A 23,167-nucleotide genomic window follows, 5' to 3' on the forward strand; every position below is an offset into this window, starting at 1 on the left:
GTGAACATTTTCTTACTAGGCCTAATTAAAAAAGTTATGCTTGTTTATTACTTTCTTACTAGACTAACAATTTGACCTGATTAAAACATATGGAGTTAAAATTGTTTTTTGCTTTTGTATTTAAGAAAAGGAAATATTATTGACCAAGGAAAATGAGAGATCTGGTAATGGAGAGCAAATTTAAAAAATGAGCTGTGGAGTTTAAACTTAGACTGAATGAAAATTGGGAGAATAAACCTGGAGGGTTTTTTGTTCAGAATCTATCACGCCTGTGCTGAAGTCCTCCTGTTGCACTGTTGCTTGTGAGTTGCATTGTAGTCCTAGAGGTTTGTTGGAATCCGGAGCTACTGGAAAAATAAGATAATTGCACTGAAGTTGGGATGTCTGCACTTGAGGAAAATGGAAACAAAAAGCACATGATACAGATAATACACAGAAGGTTGGAGAATAATAATGAATCAATCTTTTCTAGATTTATTTAAATCAAACGATGAAATGACAAAGAAAAGTTACGAACAGAAATGCTCCCTGTGTGAAGATCTTTAGAAAATTAGAAATATCTGTATCTGTATCAATATGGTCAAGCCCCTAGTGTGGTCCTTTGAATTCCACAAACAGTCAAAGGTAAGATTGGGGAATATGCACCCCCATCCTAAGTGCATCTAGGACTAAGATCATTAATGTAAATGATAAAGGAACAATAATAACTGTGTCTATTACTATCCCTGTGTATATGGAAGAGAGTTGGGAGATGTAGAATCCAAAAATACCAAGCAAAAAATAAAATACAGATATAGAATCCAAAAATACTAAGTGAACGATAGAATACAGAAATAAAAAGGAAAGATAAATAGAACAACAAACTTACCCAAGAAAACAAAGATCAATTGTGTGTAAAAAACTTCACAATAGTAGTGGAGAATGCTCACAATACCATGTATGGAAGAGTGTTGGGAGTTGTAGAGTCCAAAAGCACCAAGTGAACAATACAATATAGCAATAACAAGGAAAGAGAAAAAAGAACAATAAACTGTCCCAAGATCAATGGTTTATAAAAAGTTTCACAATGCTAGTGGAGGATGCTCATAAAAGCAAAGAGCTGCTATAGAGTGTTAGAATGCTGTAGAGTCTTGTAGAAGATTGGAGGAGAAGAAGACTTGGAGCCAAAAACCAGTTTCAAAGCATGGAGGAAGAATGCCAATTCAAGTTCTAAATTAATAAAGAGGCAATATTTGGTAAAAGAATTAGAGAAAGATTGTTGGAAATTCTGAAGGTTAGGTTATTATGAACAAAATGAAAGTCAACAAGATATGGATTTTGGATGCCAAACAAAGCAAATATTGTTGTGGGATATTAGCATGCCTACACAGATGTTTGTGCAACTACGATAATGTAGTGTCCTGAATTGCGCCTAGTGCATTCATGACACTTATGCATGGCGCCCGGTGCATTAATGGTAGGTCCATGATGAAAATCCCATAATCTTGACATCATGGGCCCCGAAGACAAAGTGCCCCTGTTTGCCCTAAAACCCCATTTGGGCCTATATTTGAGAAGACGGTAGCGCTCCGCGCTAATGTCCTGATAGATCTGCGGAATCTCGTGTCTTGCAGCTGGTGAGACGCCTTCCAACAAGTGTCCTATGCCTTGTTTCTGGCTGTAACGGTCATCCGCGCCTCTTCCCAGCTTTAAAAGTCTTTCTTTGCTCATTTGGAAGGACTTTTTACCTCTTTGGCTTCTATTACTTCTTCTATTTTCTCCTGGTTGGCTCTACTCTTTGGCTCTCTTAGATCTCTTTCATTGATGCTCTCTTGAAGGCCCTACAAGTGCTATCAAGCAACTTCTATCTACAACACTCTTGCAATCATCTTGCAACAAACACGTATCTTGAGCTTCATCATGCTCGTATCTCGAAAAGGGGGGTTTGGCTACATGCCTTGTCTTCTCTTTATCATTTATCTATCTTTTATCATTGCATGCAATTTATCTATCATATCTCTAAGTGTATCTATCATCTAGGTGCATTTAGCTTATCAATACATATCATTTTATCTACTTGCAATAGGGGTTTGCTTCCATTAAGTGGAGTATAGTTTCTATTTGCATGTTTATCTATTATCTTTTATCCAATCTATCTATTTGGGTGTCCGTGGAAGTGGAAACACCAAAGCGGGGGTTTGATTGAGGTAGACCCCTATACAACCTCAACATTTTCCCCCGTCTTTGTGTGTGTAGGTGACGAACAGGTTTTGTGCAGCTGCAAAGAGTTGTGCGTCTTTCATTGAATTCTGTGTTCTCTGGCCGTACAGACGACAGTGCGCCGCGCTGTCGTCCGCACACCACGTTGGCGCCCGAGACCTGAGACCTTCCTAGTTCTGTGGTATAACCTACTTTTAATTTTTGTATCGCACCGTTAGTTCAGATTTCTATATTTCATCGTTTTTGCACTTTAATCGTTTAATTGTTCCCCTATTAGTATAGTTTTTATTTTGTTGTTATCCCCTGGCTCACCCTTAGCGCCAGTATAAGTGAGGTAGTGGCAGACTGATTTGCTCTCTAGGATTTATCATCTTAGAGGTGACAAATCTCCTCCTCTACATTTTGGTGAACCTGATGCGGCTGCCTAATGTTGGATCTCTTTCTCTTAGAGTTTGATGCTTTTGACAAGGCATTCTCTAAGGATGACTTTGATTTGTTGGATGAAGTTTTAGATGACTTCTTAGAAGCACCTCTCTCCAAAAGAGATGCAAAAGAAGTGTCATCCTCCACGACATCCTCATTCGAAGATGATAAGTCCATGAATGTTATTGTTGTTTCCGCAGCCCCCCAAAGGCCTAAGAGACCTTACATTCATGTGACCGCAACAAGTCCTCCAAAGAAAGTAAAAACCATCAATGGAAAACCTTTTAAAGGAGGAACTTCTGATTTATACAATAGGTTTATGCAATCTAAACAGTTATCTTACAACACCATAGCTCATACGTATAATACTCAAAGGAATAAGCAAACTCTTAATCAACCACAAGTTTCTTTACCACCCTCTCAGCCTAGTCTTCCTCAAGCACCTTTATCGACAGATAAGCAAACTAGTGATTATGATCTTATCGAGCAATTTAAGGTTACTCCCGCTAAGATCTCACTATGGGATTTGCTTCAAATTGCTCCGATGTATCAAGGTATGCTACAGGAAGCTTTGCAAAAGATTTTATTGCCCTCTTCGGTGAGACCAGCGGATGTGAATGTGTTGATGGATCATATTCGTACGGATTTGCCAAATATCACTTTCTATCCTCATGAGCTTCCACCTCCAGAAGTGAGAAATTTGGCAGATCCTCTAATGATAATTGTTCGTGCAAACGGTGTTGGTATTAGATGAACGCTCATTGACACAAACTCGACACTTAATGTCTGTAGCTTGGATTTGTTACTAAAAATAAAGGTGGATCCAAACACCTTGGAAGCTTCTTCCCTGTTTATTTGAGGATTCGATAACAGTGGTAAAACCGCAGTGGGAACGATCATATTGTCCTTGAAGGTTGGACCTATCACTATTCCAACCCTTGTACATGTGATGCCAGGTCCTTTGTCTTACAATCTTCTTTTGGGTAGACCATGGCTTCACGCCTTGGGGGCTGTATCTTCTACTCTTCATGGATTTGTAAAGTTTGTAGCTAACAACCAAGTTGTCACAATCAGGGCTGACCCCAAAGCTATGCGCTTTTGTCAAATAGCAGCAGCTGGTCAAGCCTCGGTTGCACCTTCTTTTCAAAATTGTATACCTACCTTGTCATCTTTAGTGACGACTTCTATTTCTGTTTCATCCCCTAAAAAGGAAGAGTAGAAGAGTGAAGAAGTCCCGAAGGAGGAAGTTTCTAAGAAGCAAGATTCCGTGAAGGAAAAACTACCTAGGGAGTAGGATTCTCTAAAAGAAGACTCCCCGAAAGTAGATCCCTTGGAGTACAAGCCTTGGAGTCTACTCCTAACAAATCACTTTCTCCATCCAAAGTGAATGCATGCTTGGGTGATGATTGGGGTTCCCTAGATTTCATTGATTCTCATGTCGGTGAATATAAGGTGGATCCTGTCCAACTGAAGTTTCCTAAGATTTCATACACCTCGGCCACAAAAGATGATTATGTGTCTATAAAGCCAGGTGACGCTTATCATGTTGATCACCTTTTCTATACAAAGCCTCCTTCCTTTAAGGAGTTGCATGATATTTATGGTCCTGTGTATAAGCTTGTATTACAACTCAGCTATGATGGAAAAGGTTGTGGACCTAATGAACAAGGTATTCGAATTCCTTTGGAAGCCGAACCTCGTCACCACAACATTGGATTAGGATATCGCCATACAGGTCGAAGGACGAAGCCATATTAAATTTTTAACATGGTTTTTTGTCGATCCTCTTCCTCTTAAGCTTATTCATCCAGAACTCATTGATAATGGTGTACCACCTAATGAGATTCCCTTGGACCTTTTTCCTTCGAAAGAATCCTTGAAGGAATTTCTAGGCGCCTATAGTGATTTGCCCTCTTATCACCATAAATGTCGATTCCCTTATTGTTTGAATATCCAAGCGCATTTTGGGGAATCCAAGAGCATATACCCATGTCTCATCTAGAAGATCGTAGTGCACTCCTTAGTGGAGAAACTACTGATGTCATTATGAGTGATAAAACTCCAGATAAGGTCATCAAGCTTAGGAAGTGTTTATCCTCGAAGAATTCAAAGAATATTCTGATCTTCTACATCAGTTCCCTGACATCTTTGCTTGGTCTTATGAAGAAATGCCAAGCATTGATGAGTCAAGTGTGGTACATAATACTGTACTTAGTCCTGATGCTAAACTTGTGAAGCAAAAGATTCAAAAAATGTATCCCAAGGTGGCTTTATTAGTCAAGACCGAGATAGAAAAGCTCTTAAAGGCTGGTTTTATTTGTCCTATTGACTATTCGCATTGGATCTCGAACATTGTTCTAGTTAGCAAACCTGATGGTTGAATCCGCATCTCCATTGACTTTCAGGATTTGAATAAAGCTTCTTTCAAAGATGATTTTCCGCTCTTGAACATTGTCACGATTGTGGATTCAACCGCAAGTTACGCTTTGCTCTCCTTCATGGATGGTTTCTCGGGGTACAATCAAATTCATATTAATCCAAAAGATTAGTATAAAATTGCCTTCACGACTCCTTGGGGAACCTTTGGCTATGTTGTCATGCCGTTTGGGTTGATAAATGCAGGAGCAACCTGCCAACGAGCCATGACCCTAATATTCCATGATTTCATCCATAAAATCTTGGAAGATTATGTCGATGATATCTTGGTAAAATCTCTTGCTCGTCCAGAACATATTGTAAATATTCGATTTGTCTTTGAAAGGCTTTGATTATACAAGATGAGACTAAATCCCCTTAAATGTGTCTTCGGCGTGGATGCCGGGAAACTTTTGGGATTCATTGTCTGTTGTTGAGGAATCAAGATAGACACTTATAAAATCGACTTAATTGTAAACATGCCTCCACCTAAAAACGTCTCTCAACTTCGTAGTCTGCAAGGGAAGATTCGGGCCATTCGCAGGTTCATGGCGCAGTTGGCTGATCGTACCCTTCCTTTTACACGATTGTTGAAGAAAGATGTTCATTTCAAATGGAATGAGGAATGTTAAGAAGCTTTCGATTCTATTAAAAATTACTTGGCTAATCCTCCTATCCTAATGCCGGCTATGTTTGATAGACCTTTCTTTTTGTACATCTCTGCCTCGTCTCACGCTCTAGCAGCTTTGTTAGCTCAGCGTGATGACGAAGGCCGCATATTACATTAGTCATACTTTGAAAGAGTATGAGACTCGATACTCTGCTGTGGAGAAACAATGTCTATCTCTCGTCTTTGCAACGCATAAATTAAGACATTACATCCTTAATGCAAAAACACGAGTTATTGCTAAAAATGATATCCTTAAGCATCTCTTTTCAAAGTCCGATCCTTCAGGAAGGTTGGCTAAATGGGTGATGCTGCTCTCTGAGTTTGACCTAAAGCTCATAACTTAGAAGACAATTAAAGGGCAAGTCATCGCTGATCAGTTGGCTGATGCCCCATCTGAAAAATCTTTTCCTACCTTAGATCTTTTCCTTGATGAAGATTTATTAACCATTGGTCAAGAACCTGTATGGGATATGTATTTTGATGGATCAAGATGTCAAAATGGTTCAAGAGCGGGTGTGGTCTTGGTCTCGCCTGAAGGAAAACTTGTCCCTCTTTCATTCCGTTTAGAATTTCATTGCATTGATAATATCGCCGAGTACAAAGCCTTAATTGTTGGACTGCGTGCCGCAATACCTTTAGCATCACTGCTACTGATTATTTCACAAAATGGGTCAAAGCTATACCATTGAGATCCATCACTGCCGATATGGTTTGTGGCTTCATTATGTATAACATCATTTCTCGCTTTGGCTTACCTGCTACCCTTGTTTCTGATAATGTTACACCATTTAAGAACAAGGAGGTTAAGCAATTTCTCGAAAACTTTCACATCCAATATCGCTTTTCTACACCTTATTACCCTCAATCTAATGGTCAAGCGGAAGCATCTAACAAGACTATTGAACAAATTCTATGTAAGACCGTTACTAAACATGGTAAAGATTGGCATACTCAGTTGGTATATGCATTGTGTTCCTATCGCACGAGTGTATGAACGGCTACAGGGACAACGCCTTACAACCTCGTGTATGGTGCTGATGCTATCATGCCTCTTGAGTTTGAAATTCCATCATTGCGCATCTCTCTGAAAGGGCTTATTGATGAATTCTTATCGTATCCTTCGTCTCAATCAACTTGAGTTGTTGGATGAGCACCGTCTGAAGGCCCTTCAATATCTTCAAGCTTATCAAAAGTCTTTGTCCAAAGTCAAACAATATAACCAAAGTGTGCTACCTTGAACCTTTAAGATAGATGACCTGGTTCTTTGTGAGAATCAGAGAAGTGTCATTGCGCCACCTTCTCAAAGAGGGAAGTTTAGCTCGAACTGGTTGGGTCCGTACATTGTCACCTCCGTCTATGGTTCTGGTGCTTATGGTTTATCTCATATGGATGATACACCTCAAGGAATCTGTCAATGCTTTGCACCTGTGTAGATATTATGCATAGAAGAAAAGCTCTGTGTATCATGTGCATGATGCTTAGATTTCTATGGTAGTCATGTCATGATATATCTTCATCAACACTGCGTAATTATCTGTGTTATGAAGTGACTATGCATATATAGTTTTGCGCGTATGTGTGTGTGTGTGTGTATACATGTTCTCTCTATATCTCAAAAACATCTATACAATGATCATCATGCATATAAACAACAATATGTAAATTAAATCATGATGTACATCTACTCTAAATCATCCATCACATGAGCATACATAATAAGTATATAAAGCAAAAAGTACATCCATCCATAATGACACAAGATAAGATCGGAACACTGAATCTCATATATATATGTATGATGTCAATGTAATTTATCAATGTACATGTATCACATCACTACAAAAACATGTGATGCTGGCATATGTGTCTCCGAACTACATAAGTACATCCATATATAAATCAAAAGAATGCTGTACATTTGATGAATAAAAAATGAATCAATCTGTACAACTCAAAATGTCTAATGACCCCCGAGGAGGATGGGTCCTTGAGGTCGTAGGAGTCGGAGTATCCTGATCTCGGCGTGATGGTTGTCTTACTGAGGTGGGTTGCGATCTCACAACAGTAGTGCTTTGTGACCACAAGCCCCTCAGCTCTTCGCACAACTCCGCCACGGTCTCTCACTGCGTTTTGAGGACAAAGCGGACCTCTAGCAAAGCCTAATCCCTTTGCCCTGTCACAATGGCCAGCTGTGTTGCTCCCTGCACCAGCTCCACCTGGCCCTCCTCATATCTTGTTCGAAGCCGTGCTACTAGCTCGAACAGGTGGGCATGTCTCCTTGCTGTCCGGAGGGGCCGGTAGCTATCCAGTACAGGGCCCCAGGTCTGCACGTCAGGGACGATCTCTGCGAGTGCCTGGTGAATAAAGCTCAGCCACTTGGCAACACCCTTTGCAAACACAAAACATATCAATCTATCAGTATCAATGGCATCAAAATCTTTGCATGTATATACATATGTATCAAAGCATGTATGAGAAAGACTGAAATGTACAAACTGAAATCATAATACATACTAGGATCGCCCCTTTGCCAATCTAGATCCCACGGAGGCACCCTACTAGCGGATGCCCTCGCGGCTACTGCTGGCGTTAGTGCCCACGCTGGTGGTGCAGATGATGGTGCAACAGGTGATGGTGGGAGCCCTCTCACTACAGGCGCTGGTCTCTTTGGACTCGGGCTCCCCACCTGCTGTCTTTGTGCCAACCTCTCATCCTCATTGCCCAAGGAGGACTAGTTGTCGCTGTCTCCTCCCAGAGCTCCGACCTCTCCTCTTGTTGAGTTCGGTGGGAAAATCGGAGTAGGCCCTATTGTGCACCACCAGTCTGCGAAGTTCTAGGTGACTCCAACATCATCAATATCTAGTTGTGGTGCGATGTCATCATCGTCATTGCCCTCGGAGTTGTCATAAACATCTCCAATGGTGGGGCAAGGCAGGTCTTGCAGTCGCACCGCGCTTCTGGCCGAATGAACATATGTGGGCATGACAGGTGGGATGATCTGCACCTGCTCGAACTACTGCATACACCGTCGCTAGTAGTAGGGCATCACAATATGGTCCTGGCGACTGAGCAGGAAGCGATCATGTTGCATCCGCGGGAGCTAGATGCGGTCTATGGTCTTGACCCCCATATCACGGAATGGCTGCCATATGACGTCACCAATCCTGAGTTGATCGATGGTGACCCTCCAGTATGTGAGGTTCCCGGTCGGCCATTCGCCGCGCCGCAATGGATAGCCGTGTACCCTTGGCATGTCTAGAGGCATCGACACTAGGAATCCAACTGGTCATGTGCACGTGATATGCTCAAAGATCCAAACCTGCAGCAGGGTGCATGTTGTCAGGCTCTGGTATTCGTGGTGGACATAGCGAGAGAGCTTGTAGTAAAGATGTGCGAGCATGCTTTGCCCCCACGCATTTACAGTCTCGCACTCCTCCATCTCTTGGATTAGCGGCACGAATCGGACAGTCAACTCTCATCCACAACCATCAGTTAGCACTCGATGCGCCACGGTAGCTATTATGATGTGTCGAACTAGGGGAATCGGAACTCTGCCCTTGCCCAACGGTCGCAGGTAAATGTGCTTGGCCGCATCAACTCTTTGACTGAGGGTCCACTCCTGCTGTCTCCCTAATTTTGCTCCTTACTGGATGGCGGGAGATACTCTCTGCCCCTGGATAAGTAGTGGGAGGATGCGGTAGACACCGATCAAGGTCACAGTCATCTCCCCTGTGGGAAGATGGAAGGACATGGTATCTGTGCCCCATCTCTCCATCAGGGCTCGCAACATCGGTGCGTGAAACTGGAACTCTAGTAGGCGAAAAGTCCACCACAAGCTTACTCTCTGGAGTAGTTGTCTGTCTGTGGCTGACAACTTCTCCCCTCGGTCCCGCAATGTTTGTATCAAATGTCTCGACGTGTTCTCTCGCATCTCGGCAAGGTTTGCATGAAAACATGAAATTCTCATCAGACTATCAACCCTCTGCTCAGGACTACAACGCGTCATGGAGACGTCAGCACATATCATGGACGCCAGTGTCTCGAAGGAACCAACGCGCAGTCTTCGAACGATAGCGCGTGCCCTGGACGGACGCGCGATGCCAGAACCTGAATGCGTCCCCTGGATGCCTACTCAGCATAAAAAATGAAAATGCTAAAAAAATGCACAAACCCAAGCATAAGAATACGGTTTGAGGCTTACTTGCTCGGGCTCATTGCCCTGCTCCATTGTGGTGTGAAGCTCCTCGATCGTGCTCATCCTGTGCTCTTGTTTGCGTGGCATTTTCGCCCAGACTATATAAATCTCAGCTCAAATGCTCACAGTGAATAGTGAAAATGGCCTTTCCCGAGGCCCACTTTCGAGTATATAGCCTAATTTTCGTCTAAATTTTTCTTGACCATTTTGGGACAATCTTGGCTCGTTTTCCTTCCTATTTTCCCCACCTCGTTGGGGGTAAAACATGAGGGGGCATATAGTTGCCTTTATTTGATTTTTCGTTTCTATCCATACTAACACTCCTTAAGCATTCTTCTCGTCAAAGTAGTTTCCTCCATTTTTTGCATTGACAAATTTTCAAATTTTTTAGTATGGAACTTATCACGTTAAATACTATGGATTCTTGTGGAGACTTGGGGGCATCGTCTGTGATTGCCGACTTGACCTCTGCGGCCTCTACAATATCCTTTTTGGGCTAAGTATTTATTGCATTTATAACATTCATTGCACTGCATGGGCTTAATGAATTCATCTTTTTGAAACTACGTTAGTGTGCCTGATTCCCTGAGTCGATCAGTCAACTAAAGTGGGGGCAAAATGTAGTGTCCTAAATTGCGCCTAGTGCATTCATGACACTTATGCATGGCACTTGGTGCATTAATGGCAGGTCCATGATCAAAATCCCATCATTTTGACATCATGGGCCCCGAAGACAAAGTGCCCCCATTTTCCCTAAAACCCCATTTGGGCCTATCTTTGAGAAGACGTTTGCGCGCTGCGCTAACTTCCCAATAGATTTGTGGAATCTTGCATCATGCATCTGGTTAGACGCCTTGCGGCTGTAACGGTCATCCATGCCTCTTCCCAACTTTAAAAGTCTTTCTTTGCTCATTTGGAAGGACATTTTACCTTTTTGGCTTCTATTCTATTTTCTCCCAATTGGCTCTACTCTTTGGCTCTCTTAGATCTCTTTCATTGATGCTCTCTTGAAGGCCCTACAAGCGCTATCAAGCAACTTCTATCTACAACACTCTTGCAATCATCTTGCAACAAGCACATATCTTGAGCTTCATCACGCTTGTATCTCGAAAAGGAGGGTTTGGCTACACGCCTTGTCTTCTCTTTATCATTTATCTATCTTTTATCATTGCTTGCAACTTATCTATCATATCTCTAAGTGTATCTATCATCTAGGTACATTTAGCTTATCAATATATATCATTTTATATACTTGCAATAGGGGTTTGCTTCCATTAAGGGAAGTATAGTTTCTATTTGCATGTTTATCTATTATCTTTTTTCCAATCTATCTATTTGGCTGTCCGTGGAGGTGGAAACACCAAAGCGGGCGTCTGTATGAGGCAAACCACTATACAACCCCGACATTTCCCCCCATCTCTGTGTGTAGGTGACGAACAGGTTTTGTGCAACTGCAGAGAGTTGCTGTGCGTCTTTCATTGAATTCTGTGTTCTTTGGCCTGTTGGTGTACGTTTTATCATATACCAAACACTTAGAATAAAATACCACGAGGATACTCTATCCTCTCCTCAATCACTACTTGTGCCAAGATTGCGAGAAAGACCACAAGGCGACTCCAAGGTCTATATGTGCGAACAAGCGACTTTAGTGGGATAGCTGCTTGGGTAGTGTGTGCTGAAAATCTCAAGAGGGACTTACATTTATCGACTGGTGACGTTCACAAGTTGAACTTAGGCAGATTTTACAATTTATGCTCTATGTTTTTGGATTTTCTGGTTTAGGAATGAGGGTTTAGGGATTCTATGCTACTTCTAGGCTATTCCTATGAACTCAAGAGACAGTAAAGATTGGGTGAAACTGGTAACGATGCTTTGTTTCGCCACACTTGGACAACTACACAAAGCGGGTGCAATCTTCTAGGGTTATGCTTAAGATTTTCACACTTAGGAAAAATACCAACAATTGGACAATATCATTCCAAGTAGAAGTTAAACATCCATATTTAAAACAACTCAGACTAACTTTGCACATTGAAAGGAAATCATCCATCCAACAAAAGTTTAAGCAAGATTTCACCAATCAATACTATCAGATCTATCATTCATCTAATCAAATCTGAAAACAAATTACTTAAGCAAATCTAATCTAATTGTTGAAGGGAATATGTAACCATGCAACCATTTTGCAATAAAAAGATTTCAAAACAATACTGATAATGAATATTTTATTACTCAAATAGCTGTGTGCAACAATTTCATAAATCTCTCCACAACACAATGAAATGAGAGAATGGGGGTTTATATATAGTTTTGAAAGAAAAATGAATGGCCGAGATCGATCTAAGATCAACGACTAAGATCTAAAGAACCCAACCCTAGATAGAGTTTCCCAAAATAATATCAAAGATCAATTACAAAAGAGACAAGTGTCACAAGATGCTTTTTTTTAGGATTGTATCCCTTTCTTTTGATATTCATTGAACTTGGACACAATTCGGTCCACTTCCTCCATTGTGACATGTGGCAATAAGTTGACCTTGAATTCCAATCCTTCTAAGTCATCTGCACAAAGAGCAAAGGTGAATTCCTAGTCTGGTTGCTGCTTCTGAAAGGCATCTCTGATTGAAAGGAGGTTCGATGCTTTAGCCAGGTTGCTCTTCAAGGCCGGTCCTGTGATGGCAAAGAAGATATCCTGTATTTTGATCTTTAGATTCTCCAGCTGCATATCCCTTTCTCGGATTGTTTCTTTCTCAAGTATTTTTGCAACTATAAGAAAAATCTTATCCTGAAAGGCCCTTATCAGCTCCTCTTTTTTATCAGCATCAATCCGCACCTTTTCCAAGACCTCATTCCGTGCAACCAATGTCTAGAGCCAACTGTGAAAATCATAAGCAGCCCCTGCTTCAATTATCTTGTGATTAATCAACTCTTGGGATGAGATTCCTTTGAGTTCTCGAAGGCATGAAATGATTCTTTCCTGGGCATCCTGGAAGTCGGCCCACATTTCTGCCATGTTCTCAATCCTGGAAAGCAAAGAAGAACTTTGCTCATATGCTGATGATATTTCTTCCATGAACTTAGCTGAGTCTTCTTTTGTACTTTCCATCCAATCCCCGGTTTCTCTGGTTGTCACTGCGTCTTCCTTAGAATTTTTGACTACCTGCTGTGAATCCAAAAGTAAGAGAGCTTATGGGTTGGCTTGATCAAGTGGCTTAGTAGTTAACTGCTGAATATACTCTTTTAGGCGCTCTACTTCTCTCTTATGCTCATTCTTCTTTTCCGTCTCCTCATCCACTTTTGCCTTTATGGAAGCAACTGAATTATCTAAGTCATCTTTTGCTTGGGTCTTTGTGATAGGGCCCAAGTCAAAAGTGGTGATCTCGAACTCATGAGGAGCAATGTCTCCCTTTGCTTTGTTCACCTTAGGCACAATTATTTGCACCGTGCGGTTGCCTGTCTCGTCTCTTTGGATGGTAGAATATCTCTTGGCTGGCTTCTTCACAGTAGTTTGCTCTAACCTAGCCAAGAAGTCTGCCATGTCATCCTCTTCTTGTTCTTCTATTACTGGCATGTTCATCTTCAATCTTTCTTTCAGCCATTCAGGAACTGTGGGCTGCTCAATGCCTTCTACCTCTTGGTCATCCTTTGTTTCTATTGTCACGTGCAATCCCCTGGAGAGCAGAAATCATCCCTTCTTGGAACTCTTCCTCTTCAATATTTGTGTCATGCTCTGATTCTAGGATTTTTGTGCCAGTAAGTGATGGTGGCTATTCATCTTCCTAATGGACCAATTCTGCATTTTCCTCATGAACTAAAGAAGGAATTTCTAGTTCAACTAATGGTTCATCAATATTTAATATGTATTTCTCATTCCTTGATGTGGCGGAATGAGATGGTTCCATCCTCTGCCTTTTTTGAGCAGGTTCTTCATTCTCAATTGCCTTCCCCTTCCTTTTAGCATTCTCGCTTGATCTGGCATTTTGTGTTGCTTCTTCATTTGAAGAATATCCTTCTGCTACTCCCATCAGATTATATGTCAAAGTTATATTCTTCTGCTTCAGCTTGTGACACTGTTGATTAACCTACCACTTGGTATATTTCATGACTAGCCGCATTAGGGTAGCTAAGTCTGCATGATCCGACTCTGACCACTTGATAGGAGGAAGAGGTGCATGCTCATCAAAACCAAGTTGAGTATTCTCTCCATTATCTTCTAATTGATCTGGTATGAGATAAGGTTGAGTTTCTTTGATGAAATTCACAGATAGCCTGGAATGTAACCTTTTCCTGATTTCGTACTCATCAGCCGCATTTGCCCAGAAATCTTCTGTATCTACTCTATGCTTGAATCTTTCCTCCTTTACTGATCTGATGTTATTGTGAGGATCATAATTGGTTTTGGATTGGTAGAAGGTAAAAGGATACCACTGCATTTCAAGCCTGGCACCGCAGTTGAACAAGATTCTTCCATGTTTCCAATGAAGAATGGAAAAGATATGGCTGCCTTTCGCCTTATTCTTTTGAAACTTTGATATGTCTCCAATTGTTTGAGAACTTCTAGCAGGACCATCCTGTTGGTTAGGTAGATTGGGAATCGGTAAGGACGGCCAGTGAAACCTTGGATTTTGATATAGGTGAACTTCGGAAACTGGATAAACCAGGATCCATATCGGCTGATCAAACTTTTGGATTCATGAGAAAGTCGGTTATGAGTGCCTCCTTGCAGTGCTCTTGTTATGTACATCAAGAATGCGTCATGGGCTCGAAATTTTTTCTCCTTGAGCTGCAGTTGAGGATAACAATCATATGATCGGAATTCGTTCTTACCACCTCCTACTATGCCTTTGCAAATCAATCCTGAATATCTGTAAGTTGCTGCCAGCAAATAAATTATGTAGGAAATCATGTGGAATGTCTTTGTCCTTTCCAAGTTCATCAACTGTTCGTGAAGGCTATCGTTGATTATGCGAGACCAGTTGAATATCTTGGTTCTTGAGGTGATTTCATCCATGAAATAGTACATCCATGTCTCAAATAGCTGACCCTTAGGGCTGCCCATTACTCTATTCAACAATAGGATGATATCACCATACTTTTCCTTGAAGAATGGACGCAATAAATACTTCGGCACCTTCCCTTGAGGTCTTTTCTTCTCAAGCCAAGACTTGTTTACATTCATAGCACAAAGTTTAGATTGACTATCATAGACCCTCTGGGCCTGGTCCTTAGTCTTATAGGTGGTTTTGCTGTGCTTTGGTATACTAGATGTCTCCTGGATGGACAATTTTGAAAGATTAGCCAGGACCCTTCCATCTGGTGCAATGAAGTCTCTAGATTGTGCTTTATAGTGCAAGGCACATTTGACAATCAGCTCGACACACTCTTTGGCTTGTGGGAATCCAGCTGCCTGGACAATTCCGTTTTGCATCATCTTGCGAGCAATAGGTGTGGGAATGTGTCCATCATGTCCATACATTCTTTTCTTAAATTCTTCCATACATGCCCAAGATCTGTGTTAGTGATATTCTTCCACTCGGACTTGAGTTTGGACTTCAATTGCACTCCCTTGCTGGCGAACTTCATTGTCACCTGTAAAAACACATAAAAACTCCATGTTATTTTCAGAATTTAATTCTGATTTTAAACTCTTTTATGAAAATTTTACTTTCAGCCTGTTAAAAGGCTGTGTCTTTGAAGGGTTTGGTCAAGAAAATAATGAAAAATAAGACAGAAAGATGAGGAAATTCAGTCAAATTGAGCTTTTGAATCCTCTTTATGACTGAAATTTACCTCTGATTCTGAAAATCTGCCTTAGAATCAGAGAAAAGTACTTAATTTCTAGACCCTTGACACTTAGAAGAATGTTCTTTTGGACAATTCTTCTTCAAAAATCCAAAATTTATGAAATATGAGAGAAAACTTCTTTTTAATGCTCTCCAAAATTTTCAACCTGAATAATGAATTGTGAAAGTGAATTGGTTGAAAATATATAGAGTTTAGGGTTCTTAAATTTAGAAGTTTTTGATTTGTTTTTTTGTTTTTTGTTTTAATTTTTGAATAATTTTTTTATTGTTTTATTGTTTTAATCTTTCCAAAATGGAAAGTTTTATTTCTCTCAAAAATTCGATTTTATCCAAGAATCTTCTAGAATTTTCTAGAAATTTTGAACTTTGAAATTTTTTTCTAAGCGTCGAAAATAATTTGGAAAATAGAATTATTTTCCAACTTGCTGGTCTGATTTTATGTGAATTGTGATCAGAATTTCATCTTTCTGGCATGGCAAACTTGTTCTCAATTTTGAGTCTGTGGCTAGGTATCTTCACATATTCCATTTATGCGTGAATGAATCGATGTGTCTTGCAAGGTTTTGGACAATTTGTTCATGCCTTGGGTTTGGAAGGAATTTATCATCTTTCCCTAACTTTCTTGATTTTGAATCTTGTTTGTCCTAACAATTCATGTCTTGGATTGTCTTGGATCGATTCTTGGAAGAACTTTTGGATAGTTATCTTTAGGTGAATCTTCATTCAGCATGTCTTGGTGAGCTTGGACAATCATCTTTCCCTTTGTCATGAACCAACCTTATTGTACTTAGCGAATTGTGGGAGTTGTTCTTGATATTGTGCTTGCTGTCCATGGTGAATTTCAAGATGGATCAGACAGTTTGTCTTTCTTCTCGTCATATCTTTTATTTCATTTTTGTGTGATGCTTCATTTTGTCCGACCCTAGGCGGACTTGGATGATGTCAAATTTTTATGGAAAAGTTTTTATGTTTGAATGTCTTCCTCTTGACAAGGCGAAGTTCTCAATTTCTTGGACGAATTTTGTGTTTGTTTTCCAAACCCTTGGGGTGCTTTATTTCTCATCTCCATGGCAAATTTTATAGGCTCTAGACAGGTTTGAACAATCTTTCTCTTCCAAGGCGGGTTTAGAGGACTTTTAAAGCTTCAATCTGCTATCTCCTTGCTGATCATGGCAAATTTGGATTGCAACAGTTAAGTGATTTTATAAACCTTGGATAGACAATTTCGTTTTTTACTTGGAAGAGGATCAAGGAATCTGTCAGAATTTTTTTCTTTCTTTATGGCAAACAAGGCGAATTTATGAAAGCTTTATCTTTAGCAAACCCTCAATTTGCTGTTTATGATGATCTTGGATGAGTTTTAAATATGTATCTTTCTCCAGATTTGTCTTCTTTATCAAAGGCAGATTCAATAGTCTTCTGGACAGGGTGAAGTGCAGGCTTGAATGATTATTAAGAAGACTGCGCACAGATTTGGATTCTCTCTCTCTCCCAAGGCGGATTCAAGAATGATTAATGATGGAATCAGAATATTATCAACAAACCTTCAGTCTGCTGTAAATGGTGGACTTGTTGATCCTCTTGACTGTCTCCTCCAAACCCTTAGATTTTCTTTATATGGCCAATCCTTTTGAAAATCTAATCAGACTTCGGAGTGATTTTTAGGAAGAATTCGAACTTCTTTCCTTCAAACCCTTGAATTCGCTTTACTTCTGAAAGGCTAATCTGATAATATGATCAGATTTTGACATGAATCTGATAATCTTTTATGTTTTGAGCTGCTTTCCCTGATCACTCTTCAGCGATTTTGGAGATAAACTTATGCTTCTTGAACTTGGCAAAGAGAAGTGATGGTAAAACCTCGTCTTTATGGCTTCTTGGATTGCTTCTAGAAGCTTTATTGTTTCATCTAGAAGTTCGAACTCTCTTTGCTTTCTTCTAGAAGGGAGTTGCAAATTTAGAAAGTTTTAATGCTTTATTCCATCCTCGAAGAAGTTCAAATTTCTCTTTAGAAGCTTCCATCATATTTTAGAAAGTTTTATTTGTTTTAAATCTCCTTCTAGAAGTTCGAATTTGAGGAAGACATGTCACATATTTTATTGCTTTATTTGCCAAGTCATCATCTTTGCCATCTTCAATCCTTTTGGAATGCCATGTCATCTTTTATTGCTATGTCATCTTCAATTTCGCCTAAGTGGGCCTTTCATTGCCTTAGACATTCTTCTTCAAGTTTTAGCGAACCTTGTTCATATTTCTTGTGCCATGGTCAACCTTGCCTAGGCATATTTTTAAGTGTTTATGCCAAGTCGAACTTTGAATAATCTTGGACATGTTTTCTTGAGCCAACTATATTCCTTGTGCCATATTTTTAAGGTGGACTTTGAAAGTGTTGGACATGGTGAAAGTTGCATATACTTAACCATTTTTACGCCTTGGTTTCTTGTTTGTTTAACCTTGAGAAGGAGTTTGTTAACTGTCGCCATGAGTTAGTTGACTCCTGGTAGGAGTTTGCCATTTGTTGGACAATTTTAGCTTGGCCATGAAGTACACTTAAGATTTGTCAGACATTTTTATGTATGAATAAGCTTCACCTTAGGTAGGAGTTTGAATAACTCTTGCCATGGATTAATTAACCCTTGGTAGGATTTTAACATTTGTCGGACAGTTTTACTTGGACAATTCTCCTATGCCTTGGCAGACATTGATTCTGCTAAAACATCTTCCATGCTTGACATCCTTGGACGATTTTGACTGATCATCTGCCATTCCTTTTGCTTGACCTTGAGCCTTGTCGAACTTGTCTGCTATTTTTACTTCTTCAGCTTGGGCGAAATTTTCAATGTGCCATTTCTCTTGCCTTCCTTTTGACTTTGGTCAACAGTATTCATGCCATGTTTAGACCTTGCTGGTTCATCTGAACAAAAACCCTAATCTGGATTTCCATTTTGCTTTTTGCACTTGGAGACCTTATTTTCGAAATCTGAGAACATGGGTACTGATATTATAGCTGATCTTCTGGAACAAAACCCTAATCAGGGTTTGCCTCTGTCATGTGTCAACTTCATCATTCACCATATTTTATTGTAGTCATAACTCATCCAATATTTTCTTTGCCCTCACACACAAATTTCAAAATTCCAGCTGCTTCAACTCCCTAAAATGTTCTTTACATTTTGCACTTTGATGTCTGAGCTAGAAAGTATTCACCATCTTGCTAGTCTAATATCCAGTCCAAAGATATTTATTTGGAAAGCAAGTTTCAATGGCCCAGCTGGTGCTCACTCAAAATATAATAAATGCATCATTAAAATATTTGGAATGTAGGTTTGGGTGTTATGATGTCCAGGCCGTTACATTTTTGAAGCTCCATTTGCAGTCTGGCTGGGTTCAGCATGTTATTGGTAGCTACAAGACTGCAACCCATCTTACCAAATCCAAGCTGAAAATCAACGACTGCAGATAAATGTCACAGGGTTGGATCAGCAGGGTGATGGTTGGCAACTGGTGTGATGGTTAGCATCTCTGATAAATGTCCAATGTGTAAGTTAGTGATAATGTGAATTGCAGAGGGCCCATGTCCAATGGGTTTGCCCAGGGCACTGCCTGGATGACCTAGGTACCCCAGGGACCTGGGGCAGACCCAAGGTTGTCTGGGATGTACATGTGGTGGATTCTCAGGGACCATGGACCTGGACCTGGACCTGCTCAGGCGGGCTATGTGGACCAGGATGGGTGAACCTGGTAATTTAGTTATGAAATTGTGAAAGGTTTAGGTTCTAGACTTAATCAAGTAATCCTTCTTTGTAAGTTTCCTTAGACATGGTTTCACACATACGAAGGTAACAGAAAACATAACTATCTTGCACAACACACTTTGGAGGCCCGGGATCATATGACTCAGCTTGATGCATTGCAGTTAGTAGAATTAGGTTACAGTAGGTTACTTCAAATGTAGGGATTGTTTGACAAGATCCATCATCCTGATGACATTAAAATCTCTATAAAAGGGTTGTTTTACCAACCCAAATAAACACACACACACACACACATATTAATATATACATACAGTAAAGAATTAAGCCCTTTGGTTGCCATTTGACATGCACAAAGTTATCTCTAGCACAACATAGAAATCTCATTTCTCTTATGCATGGAAATAATGGTGCTGCTATTGGATTTTTTGCTCACTTCGCACCCAATATAATTTTCTAGAATTAGGTAGCGATGGTTCCCCCCCCTCTCCTATGTTGATCAAACAGTAAGACATATAATGGAACTTTCCCCGGCTTCCACATCCAACAAGGCCTTGAAATAAATTTTTTATGTTCAACATAAAAATTTCCAATACAAGAATGCAGAGTTTGCATTATAATTAAGTTTCTTTCTTTCCAGTCATCTCACACTCGCGCAGAAGAATGGAAACAATTAAATGAAACAGGAGGAAGAGAGCAACACCAAACAAACTTCTGCAACATAAAAGAAGAGAGAAGAAAAAAACTATCATGCCTCTGCGAGAATAACAAAATAGAAATTACCTCCAATTGAAATGGGCCAGTTTTAAAGATTTGTGGGTCAAGGAAGGTTGGAGACACTGAGTAGCTGTCACCAATAGAAGGGTGGGCCACAGGCTTTCTTTTATTCAGTCAATCATCCAAACTGGTCTGTTACTCTCCTCTGTAGTAGCTGCGTCTTAAAGTGGCATTTTTCAACCCTGAAAACTCTTACATCTGCTCTGTCTATCTAAACGAAGGAATAATGAAAATGTATGTATTGTTTCTCTTTCTTTTCCATGGTCCAAAGGGCAACAAATTTTGTAGTTTTTTATTGATGTCTGCATGGCCTCCCATGTCTCTCACCATACTTCCATATTTCATGATCTTAGGAAGAGGATGGAATGGATTAAAAAATTTTTCTGTTTATTTGCTCTGGTCTCCATTAGTGCCCATGGAGATATGTATCTCTATTCAATTCAAATAGTCTTGGTACAGATCCCATTATCTGTGCATAAGCTAGATGTCATCATGGTATCCCAAATATAACATGACAAAAGAAAATCCCAAATGCTAGCACAAGACATCGAACAAATCAACTTATCACAAATCATTAAATACTCAAATAAATTCAATTGATAAAATATGATATTCATGATAAATGTTGCATATGCAATGTTTGATATTCAAATAAAGCCTATAAAGTCATAGCATGTCTCAGCATGCCTGCCTGTATGAAATAAAATCCAATTTAATCAAAACATGTAAGTCCTAAGCATAGGGAAGCAAGATATAAGAAATAGTCGTACTAAGCATCAGGAGGCAAAATAATAATAATAATACAGTCTAGAGATGCACTAGCTGTGTCTGTGTCCTTGAAATGGGTGCTACATAATGGTTTACTAAGGTACATAGAATAAGCAAGGCCGTTTGTAGTAGCGTGCTCTTATAAAATGGAGGGATGCTATGTTATGAGATACCAACTACAGCAAATACAAGGACTCTTTGCCATCTAGAAGAAATCACACAACTTACAATTTGAAAACGAAATGAATCAGTTTGAACGATATGAAGGTTGACAAGACACACCACTGAAGAAAATACAAACTACAATATGGTATGTAGCTTGAATAGACAGTAAAATAGACCATGGAGACCAAAGCTAATTTCTTTTTGAAATCGGCTGCCCTTTCATGAAACATTCTATATGGATCCAGGAAATGAGCTGACGCATATGTGAAACTATGTATCATATCTTACTTCAATTGCCTGTTTCTGTGCATTTTGCTACTATCTTAAAGAGTTTCACAAAGCAGGTGCTCATCTTTATGTCCATTTTGTGACAATGATTTATCTCTTAGTAGTGAATTTATGGATGCGAACTTATTTGCCTTTTGCAGCTGTTGATAAGTTAATCTTTTAGCTTCGATTTGATTTTCAATTCTACTGGAGAATACAGCTACGGACTCATAGGTTTTAATGGACATTTTTCATGCTTGAAGTATGTGGATTTCACCTAGTTTTCATTTAGCTTTGGAAATTTAAATGTAAAGTTTGCAATACGAATACATTGTGGCTTTAAAAGATAACTTGTTTGTTAGAAAAAATATATCTTTCTTATGTAGCTTCTAATTATTTATGTTAGGATGGTTGCCCTGTCTAGTGAGTTTATGTTTAATATGAATTGAGACAGGAGGATTTTAGAAGTAGTTTCTAGACATAATTGGATTTAGTTTTTATTATTCTGTGCTGAATGCTTGTATCAAATATGGTTTCCTGGGAGCCAAAGAAATATTTTCTGTCAGTCGGTGAAATGATGAGATATAGAATCCAATATGCTTATTAAAATTGAAACTTATCCATTTTTTGTGGATAAGCAGACAAGATGAATACCAATTATTATTTTTTATGATTTTAAAATTAGAGCATCCATTTTTGAAGGTTTATGTCTCTAATTATTAATGCAAAAGATCGCCTATCTGCAGGAGCAATGTGGTAACAGAAGACATTGACAAGCTGTTTGTGAGGAGAAAAAGAACTGAGGATGATAGGAGTGCTCCCTCAGTTGCCATTTAGTAAATGGAGATAAAAGCTTCTTTCATGGAATGTTTTCCTTGTAACATGAAGAAATTGTACTGGTAGTTTCTGATCTAAATTACATTGCCTTCTAATTTGAACTCTTCTTAGTTTTCTCACTTGAGCCAAGGTAATACCCTATCACCATAGAATGGCTGTCAGACTTTTTGCGCTTACAATGCAAATAATAATGTTTGTACACTGTGTATGCCAAAGAAGAAATGGCTTCTGTTTTCCATGCAGCAGTTGGTGTCATTTATTGTGTTCTTTTATCTAATTCTTGATTGTATAGGTAATAGTTTATGCGAGACCCTAAATACTAGGGACTGTTTCAAATCAGCTGTGTGTTTAACATTTCGTTTTCTGTTTTGTCATTCAATTGGGCTTAAGCAAGATTATGCTTATGTTCTATTTTGTCTATGAAAACTTTGGATCCAGTGAAATTCCATTCTTTAGATCATTCAAACTTGGCAATGCTATTTTTATAAATATATTCAATACTTACCCCATTGGAACCCAAGACAGGGTGCTCATCTTTCTGGCATTTATAGGGAGAGATCTTCCTTGTGCTCCTTGACATAATATAAGACATATTTCTTCAAAAAAAAGCTGTTACAACTTACAATATATCGTCGTTTTGTTTTACATATTAATGAGGGTCTCCTTGTGTACAGGCATATTTATAGCTTCAAGACGGAAAACAATGAATTGATTAATTCGTTGAATTTGTCTACCTGCAAAAGTAGTCTTGTTTGTTTCTAAAACTGAATCAGCTCAATTTAAGTTCAGCTTTGGCTTTGGCTTTTGACTGTTTAAGTGCTTTACTCTATTACTTGTTCGATTATTCTTTTCATATTTTCTTGTGATAGAACTCTAATAGTCGTTTCTATTAGTC

At 39.5% G+C, this 23,167-nt stretch overlaps 1 protein-coding gene across 1 annotated transcript in view; it reads left to right on the plus strand.

Annotated features, from left to right (window-relative positions):
- The window catches only part of LOC131048413 (uncharacterized), a 39,826-nt gene extending 17,312 nt beyond the window's left edge, over positions 1–22,514 (plus strand). The window contains exon 3 of the mRNA XM_057982369.2: positions 22,182–22,514. Coding sequence (XP_057838352.2) covers positions 22,182–22,272 — 91 coding nt within the window. The 3' untranslated portion in view covers positions 22,273–22,514. The remainder of the gene's footprint in view (positions 1–22,181) is intronic.
- The last annotated feature ends 653 nt before the right edge of the window (positions 22,515–23,167 follow it).

The sequence above is a fragment of the Cryptomeria japonica genome, chromosome 8 (genome assembly GCF_030272615.1).
Source record: "Cryptomeria japonica chromosome 8, Sugi_1.0, whole genome shotgun sequence".
Classification (NCBI taxonomy): Eukaryota; Viridiplantae; Streptophyta; class Pinopsida; order Cupressales; family Cupressaceae; genus Cryptomeria; species Cryptomeria japonica.